The sequence below is a fragment of the Gracilinanus agilis genome, chromosome 4, assembly GCF_016433145.1.
Source record: "Gracilinanus agilis isolate LMUSP501 chromosome 4, AgileGrace, whole genome shotgun sequence".
Classification (NCBI taxonomy): domain Eukaryota; kingdom Metazoa; phylum Chordata; class Mammalia; order Didelphimorphia; family Didelphidae; genus Gracilinanus; species Gracilinanus agilis.
The window spans coordinates 519,833,128-519,843,156 of NC_058133.1; the positions used below are offsets into that span (position 1 = coordinate 519,833,128).

Consider the following 10,029-nt stretch of genomic DNA (forward strand, 5'->3'; position numbering starts at 1 on the left):
TTTTCCTTTTTATTTACACCACAAGAATAACAAGTTGTCATAATGTGGTACAAAATACTGGACTCCTAATAAAATTCCAATAGAAGTCGGTACTGTCAGAGAAAGACACCATTGGCCAGTGGGGGGATTAACCGAGGATGAGAACGGAAAACAACGAGGATGACCCAAAAGAAAAAGAAAGACCTCCAAGTCCACTGAGCAAAGGCAAGGCCATGGGAGGGTCAGCCCGGAGAACCGGCGCCTCGAGGGAGCCCGAGTCCTGCCCACAGAAGAAACTGGCAGCTGTTAGCCAGGGCGACACGGATCTGGGCACAGATGGGGGGAGGAGAATATACTCGAGTGACAGCTTTGGAGACTAGAGATCTGTCATGAGCTCTCGGACGAGGCTTCGGCCCCCTTTTACACTCGTGGATATATCTATGTTAGCCATGACAGCAGTCCGTCACCCCCGGAAATGGAAACTCGCCCGCACGATGGATCGCACAGCCACGCAGGAGGTTCCATTTCGTTTTCCTTTACTAGCATGCTTTGCAAACCAGCACCAAAGCCAAAGGGAAGCCGGCCTCCAACTGGCCTGACTTCACAACAAGGAAGAAACTTTGGGTAGATTTTTAAACCCCAGCACTGCTCGGGAGGTCAATCGATAAAGTCAACTAAAAGTCACTTAAAAAAAAAGCAGGGGCGGGGCTGAGAAGTTAACTCTTTAGGTTCCGTGTCAGTTTTTTTTGTTTGTTTTGTTTTTTGTCCAAACAAAGCAGTCAAGAAAGGGGTGAGTTCGGCTCCTCCCTTGAAAAGAAACAGAAGGGACAAAACCAAAAACATGTCTCCCCCCCCCCCCAGGAAAAAAGAAAGAAAGAAAAAACCCTTTGAAGAGAGCCAGGCAGTTTCCATTTTGCGCTCTGCGTAGTTTCTCTAAAACACTGTTTCCACATAAATACAATAAACTCTATTATTGGTATGTCACAAGTGCTCGATAAACGGTTTGCTGAAAATGACGAAGGTTTAAGTAGTCCTTTTATTTCTTACAAGAAAAAGCACAAAGTCTTCAGAATAAGTTCAGTAAGACGCAAAGGCCCCCTCCCGCTCGCCGTCGTGTGGTCGTCGCCCTCGCCCCGCCTCGGCCAAAATCTGCAAATGCCGCGAGGGGGGAAAACCAGGGGCTTTGCCTTTGCTTCCCCCAAGCTGCCCAGTTTGGCGTGCAAAATCTGTGTACAAGAGAAAGACATGCCAACCTTACAGACCATGCAACCTCCAGGTGTAGGAAACTTAAAAAAATAGATTCATATATATTTATATATATTTATATATATATCAACGCCCGGGAAACGCGCGGGCCCCAAAGTTTACAAAAAGCAGAATGGAATGAGTACATGACTAGGACGAATACAAAGGAATGTTCTCTATCCAAAAGAAAAACAAAGCTCGAAAACAAGCCCCAGCCCTCAGCACCTCCCCGGCAGCCGGCCGCGCGCGTGCCTGCGTGCGTGCGTGCGTACGTGCGTGCGAGCGTGTGCGTGTGTGCATGCGTGCCGCGTCCCGCCGAGCTGCCCCTGCACGTTCCGGGGCTGTGGGAGACCCCGAAAAAGAAAAACAACCGCCAGCCTTCTTCTGCAGACGGAGAGGGGCAGGAAGAGTTCAAAACGGAAGAAAGAAAAAGGCTTGGACAGAGCGGCCCACGGCGAGGGGGGAGCAGCCCCGGCAGGCCCGGCCCGGCTGAGGAGAAACGGGGGCTCACCCGGCCGGCGCAGGCGGGGAGCCGCCTCGGCGCTCCTGCTGGTGGCGCTCAGGCACATCCTGGAGGGTCTAAGATGCCGAGGCTCTGGGGGGAGGATCAAGAAAAGGACGGGCGGAGGGTGGCGCCTCCAGGAGTGCCAGCTGCAGCGCCCCCCGCCCCTCCCCCCGGGGCCAGTAAAGTGCTCACTCACCGACCCTGTGGACCAACGTTTGAAAAAAATGCCCCAATGGCCTTGGCAAAGGTGCAAGTGAGAAACGGGGTGAAGAAAGCATCCCCCACGGGCCAGGCATGAGGACGGAGAGCTAAAGGAAGCGCGGCTGTGGGCAGCCTGCGACAAGGGGAGCCGGCACCCCCACAGTGGAAAGGCCAAGGCCCGCCGGAACCAAAGAGAACCAAGAAAGCCTTTCGGCGGATGGCCTGAGGGGCGGAGGGGGCTGAGGAAGCAAAGGGGAAAGATTGCACTCGAGGGGTCTTTCCAACATGCAGTAAATCCCTCGGCTGGCTCCGCGGGCACGACAAAGGCAGAAAAGGCTAGGCCGGGAGCTCCGGGCTACCACCAGCATCTTGTAAAAATGACAAAGCCTCCTTCTTCTGGCTACTCCCTGCTTCCAGGGAAGGGGAAGCCCTGGGTGGATTCCCCTCGCTGCCGTGCTCCAGAGGAACAGCTTGGAAAAGTGAGCGAAAGGCTATGCAGGGGGACCCGGCCCCGTTTCAACTCTAACAGGGCCGAGCAGAAAAAATGGTTCCTTCCTCCCCTTGGAGCCCTCCCGGACCACAGAAAAGGAAAACCTCAAAAGAAAACGACGACAAGCGGGCCAAACATCCCCAAGGTGGGATGCCGATTAGGCCTCGGCCCTACCGAGAAGGGGCACAGTCTGGAGTCAAAGGAGGTTTCTTTCTGCACCCAAACCTTGCCCTTTCCAGTGGGCTGCATGCACATCTAAGGCTCAAGGATCAACGAAGAACTCCTCCCATGCCCTTAGTTAGTTAGTGTCGGTAGGGAAAAGCTGAATCGTAAACTCAAGACCAAGCCTAGAAAATTCCTCGGCTGCCCCTTTTCTCTAGAGGGGGCCCCCCATCCCCAAGTTTCAAATTCTTTCCACAAGTCTGAATTCAATCAATTTTGGAATGAAAACGGTGACTTCAAATGTCACAAAAAAAGAAAGAGAAAAGATGAGCTGAGCTGTCCAGAGGAGTGAATCGTACTATTCTGTATGCTTTGAAAGAAAAAAAAAGAAGGAAAGAAAGAGAGAAAGGAAGAAAGAGTGAGTCCATGTGTCCATTGGCCTCCTACAGCCCCATACTCCAGAAATGAGCATCTGGCGCTTGACAGTGAGGGCCTAAACCAGATGGCAGAAGGAAAGAAAGAAAGAAAAAAAGAAAGAAAGAAAGAAAAAAAACAACGTGAAAAACAACACTCCTCGCCCCGTTCAACATTCTGGAGAGCATTTTCCCCCAAAGGTCTCTGGAGAACAAAAGTTACAATGACATTTGTTAATGTTGACGAGTCTTCCCCTGCGGAGCTCTGCAGGCCACTGACTGGAGGGGAGGCTTGGTCACCCCCCTCCCACCATCCCAAGCTCCTTTCAAGAACAGAACTTGGCTGGTGGCGGTCCACAATCCCTCTTCTCACGAAATGCTCCATTTCTGAAGACAAACGCTAACCGTAAGGTCTCCTCAGCCTGGCGGAAAGATGCCGACTGTACAAAAAAACCAAACAACCCCCCCATAATAATAAAAAACTCAAGACCTTAAAAAGTTAAAAAAAAAATGTACAAGGATGGACTGAGGCAAGAAAGGCCTTTTGACATCAGAAAACTGCCCAATGGGAAACAAACGTCAAATCCACACAAACGAGGTTCATGATTAGGAAATAGCGCCAATAAAAAAATCAACCATAAATGTCTCTAGTTCTTGCTACCACTCCAACCCCCTCCTCCCCCCCTCGAAAAAACAAACGCAAATAACGCATTTTGTGTGTGTGTGTGTGTGTGCGCGCGCACGTGTGTGCGCGAAGGGCAGGGGGCAGGCAGAGGTCCTGTTCAAAATGAAACCAAACTTAACAAACAGAACCAGAAATGAAAAAGCAAACATCGAGGGTAGTTGCCCAGTGGCAAATGTGTTGGCCACCTCAAATGCTTCCAATGGCGCTCGGCCATTCCTTCTGCTAAGCACCGGGCTGGTCCAATTCCCAAGTGAGCCATTCGTAGGGTCCCTTCCAAGGTGCCTTTTCCAATCTGCATTTATTATAGTTACCTTGTAATTTCTTCTATAAATGCATTATAAATATTTTATCGAGATCTCGTAAGAATCAAGTGTCTAAGCTTGGAGTACATTTGGAATATACATTATACATACATATATATATATATATCTCTATATCTCTATTTATCCTACAATTCCAGCAAGGCTTCATGCGAGATTGCTCTCAGTGAAAAGCAACCCAATGCGAAAACTGTAAATGTGTCTATCACATGCGTCAACAACCAAATCGCTGTGTTTGACTGTTAGATAATCAAGGCCGGAGAGAAAACGCCTGGGCTTCTTTTCAATTGCTTGGACTTCGGAACACCCAACGGTATTTGCCACTTGGGGGGCAACTCCCTAACAACAGTGAAATGAAATAGAACCACAAAGAAAGCAAACGAACAAAATCCCGACCCGAACGGAGCGGAGCCGAGCCCAGGGCCGCCCCGCTTGGGAGGCTCCGCAGGCAGGGGATGTCCACCTGCCTTCAGCCCTGGCACGAGCCAGCAAGGACAGGCCTGAGGCTCCCACTCGCTCCCTCACTCGCTCGCTCTCTCTCTCACTCGCTCGCTCGCTGGCTCGCTGGCTCTGGGCTTGCTGGCAGTTCTCGGCTCTGTTGTCAGCCAGAGGAAGTCACTCCACAGAGTCCTGCTTTTTCTTTTCTTTGAAACTTAAGGCATTGTCCTTCAGACTTCTGAAAAATCAGCCACTCCAAGTCCATCGCATCAATTGTTTAAAAAGGCACAAACTCTCATCTTCAGGCAGCTCTGAAAAGCTAAAGCCGCCTCCTCCCGGGTGGGCGCTCCTTACTCGGTTTGTATTCTATTAAAAAAGAGAGAGAGATTAGTCTTCTCGGCCCCCCACCCTCCCCATTAAAAACACTCCCTTGCCACACTCGCAGTCAGGGTTTGTAGATCATGTTCTGACTCCCAGGCAGGCCAGAGTCTTAAACCCTTTTTCTCCTTTGCTTTTTCTTAAAAAACAAACAAACGAGCTACAGGATGAGTCGAGTGGTTTCAACGGAGACTGTGGAATTGTGGGTCATCAAACCTTAAGCACCAGTTTTAACGAAGTTTATTTTCTGTGTTATTAGAGCTTGGAAACTCGGGTCTCCTTTGCGGCTACTCTGGTGTTTGTTTTCGCGCCACGTGGCCCCTCTGCCCAAAGCCACCACTGGCCGCTTCCTCCTCTTGGAGTGGCCAAAGAGAGCCTGGTTCCACCCGTGTCTCACGTGGGCTTGCGCCCACCAGCAGGTCCCGCAGTCGAGGCGGACAGGCCAGGCCGCAGATGTCTGTGGGTGGGGGTGTGGGCGCACACGCGAGTGTCTATAGATCTATGGATGTCGATATATCTATCTATATGGATGTCGATATATCTGGAGATGCAGAAAGACTCGTTTTCTGTATCCACAAAGACCAGTCCTGTGGTTGCGTCACACCTGGCTGTCCTTTTGTATTCTGGGAGAACACCCTGACAGGACGCAGGAGGAACGAGAGGAATTTTCTTGGCAGAGCTTCAAGACAAAAGACGCACAAACGAGAGACCAGCAGATTCAGGCTGGAGGCTACAGTGGGGGCTCCTCTTCCATGGGCTCATCGTCTGACCTGTGATGGCACCCCAAGCCACAGAATGGGAACGGGGTGCACGGAGAAGAGGCGGTGGAGGAGGGGAGAGAAGACAGAGACCGAGAGGAGGGAGAAGAGAGAGACAGAGAAAGAGAAGAGCAGAGACGGAGAGAGAGAAGGGAGAAGTCAGTGCCGGTTCGGGGTCACAGATCCCTTACAGGCATTTTACACGCTGGGTTTTCTTGATCCACGACATCCCTCTCCCTCTGCCACCCAGCTTGCTGGCCCTCCCCCTCGGCCTCTCCCCTCTGCCCCCCTCCCCCCCCTACTCCACAAAGTCATTTTTTGACCAAGTCAATCTGTTCTGGATTAAACTGCCTTCCAAATATTTCGGAGAGTCTGTCACAACTGGAAGCAGTTAGTGCTGCCTGCCTCTGTTTTCTAAAGTCAGATATTGGCGTCTTTGGTGCCAAGAGCCGGGTCTCCCCCAGCCCTGCGAGCCGCCGCCCCCACCGCGGCCTTGGGGTGCCAGGCATTATCTGCTCAGTGAACAGGACGACCGAGGCTTCTGGGGAGGCGGCCGCTGGGCCTGCGTGGCTCCTGCTCCTGCCACGAACTCTTGGGCCCTCGGACAATAGCGATGTTGGGGGAAAATCGCTGGGAAAGAGGCCTCGTTAGGCAACAGAGCGAGCCCGTGGAGAGCGGGCCTGGGCCCCAAACCCACCTCTTGTCGGCGTGCTTGACCCCCACAGACAGGGAGGCCAGCGCAGTGACGGTCTCTGCTTCTTCATTCTCACATTTCTGAGCCTCGAGGAGGGAATAGCCCACCGTGGAGGAGAAGCGCTGGAGGGATCGCCAGTACTTGCCTGGAGGACGAGGGAGGAGCAGGGCTTAGGGGTCTCTCCTGGAGCCTGGCTGAGGGCACGCTGCCACGGGCATTGCACGGGGAACCACAGACCCAGAGGGTTTCTCTGAAAAAACCTCAACGGAAAGCTTTCTCCCCTGTCACAGCCAGCCCCGGGGGTCACTGCCTGGCTTGGGGAGGGCATTCTGGGGCCGGCAGCACCCACAAGGTGTGCCAGAATGTCACAGACAGAGAATAGCAGCAAATAGGCTCACTGTGCCTGGCCCCCAGAGGGCACAAGCGACGGGAACACTATTCCCAAGGCTGCAGTGGTCCTACACTGTCCGGAGGCCAATCCTCTTCCTGGCCCTTCTGGGAGCTGGAAGGGGGCAGCAGGGAGTGCTCATCGAGTGGGTGAGGGGAGAGATGTCGTTGCCTACCTTTTGGGGCGTCATTTGTCTCTGGTGGGGGGCTGGGTTGGACAGCTAATAGGGACTGGAGAAAATGCTTAGTCCTCTGTCTCAGTTCTTTCAGAGACCTCTTCCAGGAAGCCTTCCTTCTTGGATCCCCCCATCAGCTGGGTTCATTTGGACCCCCCCCCCACGCTCCTCGAGGGCAAGGACAGGCTCATCTCTATGTCCCAGAACCCAACATGAGGCCTGGCGGGCAGTGGGCTGAAATGGATGTACTGAACAGGCAGCCCTGGACCAGTGGTCCCCGACAAGCCTATCCAGCCATCCTCAGCTGGCATCCCTGGCATCCTTCACAGCCCAGCCCGCCTTGATGCCGGTGCCTTCCCGGTGGGGACTCCCTCCTGTTCGTCCTGCCTACAGCTCCGGGGCACTGTGCCAGCTCCCTCGTCAGACTGGGAGCTCCTGGAGGGCAGGGACTGCTGCTGTCCCGACTCCTAACCCCTGTTCTAGCTTCTATCGAGGTGGGCAGAGCTCTCTGGGGCGGATGGAGGAGGGACCCTGGCAAGGCCCTGGCCCCCCCCCCCCAGCAGGGCCAGCGGCAGAGCTGTGGGTTCACACCTGGCCAGCAGGTACTCACTGTGGGTTTCGATGACTTTCTCCATCGAGTGGATGGCATTGATGTTCGACCTTTGCTGCAGAACCTTGTCTGGGAGAGGATCGAGCTGGGAAGGGAGAAAGAAACGGGCACATTAAAGGTGCCTCTGATGATGCCAACCCGAGAGGAGGTGGCGGGAGAGCCGCTTCCCTTCTCCCTGGGGCCTCCTTCTGCCTCCAGTCTGTGGTCCTGAGCTCAGCTGTGACAAAGCTGCTCTTCCCCAATCTGGCCTCGTAGAGGCAGAGCCAGCAGCCGGCTAGGCATGAGGAGGACCCGAGGGGCAGCGGGCAGCCGCTGCTGACCGCTGGGTGAGTGGCGACTTTTGAAAACATTCACTTCTCCCGTCACCTTCTGGGGCTCCCTAGTTTCAAAAGCATCCCAGCCTCAGAACAAGCTCCGAGGGCTGGAGATTTTATTTCCATTGGACAGCTGAGGAGACTGAGGCTCACAGGGCTAGTGGGAGAAAAGATTCTCGTGACGCCCGCCTCCCCTTTCCCTAAGAGAAATACCTGCACGGAACAAGGGCTATTCAGGACAAAGGGACGAGCTCTGCCCACGGCGGGAGCCCCAGCGCAGAAGGAGCTGCCCCAGGCTGCCCCCCCCCCCCAGGGCGTGCAGCAGGGAGCCTGGGAAGGAGAGCCCGAGATCCTGAGGCCGGAACGTGCTGGCGCCCCTCTGCTCGCCCGCTATTAAGCCCACTCCAAAGGGCCAACCCCAGTCCTGGGGGATGGACGCAAGGGAGGGCGCCCCCCCCCAACAGCCAAAGGAAATGCTGGAGGCGAACCTGCCTGGAGCCCCCCTGGGCAGCTGTCCACACTTCCAGGCTCCCTTTCCTGGCCGGCCAGCCCTTCCCCACCTGCCCTCGTGCCACGGAGCACGCCGGGGAGGACGACGGCGTAAAGGATCCGAAGAAGGGTCGCTCGAGGCTTGCTGGCGCAGGAACGTGCCCACGTGGGCAGAAAGTGAGGAAGGGCGGGGAGGAGCGGAGGCACAGCGAAAGGCATGCCACGGACAGGACGAGGGAAGGAGAAAATCTACAGGAACCAACTTGGGTTTGGAGTAGGAGGACCTGGGTTCCAATTCTGACTCAGCTGGAATGGGAAGGCCTCCAGGGGCACCTCTGCCCATCTGCGAGAACGGGCGGGATCTCGGACCATCGGCCGGCTGGACGTGAGACCAGGCGCAGAAGCTCTGCGCCACGTGCCCAGGCTGGAGGACCAGCGGCTCCGAGTCAAGGCGGCGATGGGGGCCTTCCTAGGAGACGTGCCGACCTCCCCAGGCTGCCGTCCCCCCGGGGCACCCTTCGCAGCCTCGAGTTCTATCCAGCCAGCCTCGCCGCTCGCTGCCCCGACGTAGAGGCGCCATTTTGGTCTCTCTGCCGCGTCTCCTCTGGGTGACTCGGAGCCCGCCGGCTCACACGTGCTTCCAGGGACCGTTTGGGAGCTCCGAGGAGGGGCATCCCTCGAGGCTCTGCAAACTGAGGAGCGCCAAACGCCAGCTCCGTGGGCCGCCGCCACCGTCCTTCCCGGCACTTCCCTCCTCGGACGCTGGTCGTAGCCTCCCGCGGACTCTCACACGAGGGGAGGGACATGAGAGACGGCAGCTTCCGCGTCTGCTCTGCGGGCCCGAGAGCGGGCAGGACGGGGCGGGGGAAGTACTCACTGGCCAGTCGGCTTTCACAGATGGGGAAATGGAGGCCCACCACTGGGCTACGACCTGGCCAGGAATGTGCAGGGGCTTAACGGAGTTTTGGGGCAAAACGGACGCTGAATACACGAGGGATGAACGGCCTGGCTCGGAGGCCTGAGCTCCAAAGGCAGCTGCTCCGAGAACTACGACACCCCAAGAACGAGAACGTCCAAAGAGAGAGCAGCCAACGGCGGGCGCCGCGTGGGAGGGCAACCCACCAGGAGACCGAGGGCAGACGCACGCCAGGCTCTGCCTTACACGCGCCGGTGCCAGAAGATCGTTTCTGTGCGTGTCTCGGCAGGCTGGTGACTGAGGGAAAACGTCCCTTTTCAAGCACCACTTGTAGCCCTGGGTTCGCCCTGTTTCTCTTCTTCGTGTGATTAATTATGTTATTGTTTCCTAATGTTGAATCATCGAGGCGTCCCTGGTCCAAGTCCAGCGTGTCCCCAGCGAAGCGTCTGCATCTTACTGTGAATATTCTATGAAGAAATTCGGCATCCATGTTCAGGGGAGCTCGGCATGGGATGTTCTCTTTCTTGGCTTTATCCCCCCCTGGTTTAAATCTTGGGGATGGAGCCGCCTCGGAAGAAAGGCCAGGGAGCATCCCTTCTCAATTGCTGAGAATCTGGGTAACATTCATTGTTCCTACATCTGATAGAATTCACTTCTACATCTTTGTGGAGGACTCCGACACACACACACTCTCTCTGTCTCTCTCCCTCTGTCTCTCGCTCTCTCTCTCTCTGTCCCTGTCCCTGTCTCCTCCCTCCTTCCCTTTCTTCCTTTCTTTTCTTTCTTTCTTTCTTTCTTTCTTTCTTTCTTTCTTTCTTTCTTTCTTTCTTTCTTTCTTTCTTTCTTTCTTTCTTTCTTTCTTTTTTTCT

General features: G+C 55.0%; 1 protein-coding gene across 1 annotated transcript in view; it reads right to left on the bottom strand.

Moving 5' to 3' along the window:
- Window positions 1–218: 218 nt before the first annotated feature.
- The window catches only part of HDAC4 (histone deacetylase 4), a 92,707-nt gene continuing 82,896 nt past the window's right edge, over window positions 219–10,029 (bottom strand). The window contains exons 28-30 of the mRNA XM_044675696.1: window positions 7,442–7,526; window positions 6,272–6,413; window positions 219–5,586 (exon numbers count right to left, since the gene is read on the bottom strand). Coding sequence (XP_044531631.1) covers window positions 5,547–5,586; window positions 6,272–6,413; window positions 7,442–7,526 — 267 coding nt within the window. The 3' untranslated portion in view covers window positions 219–5,546. The remainder of the gene's footprint in view (window positions 5,587–6,271; window positions 6,414–7,441; window positions 7,527–10,029) is intronic.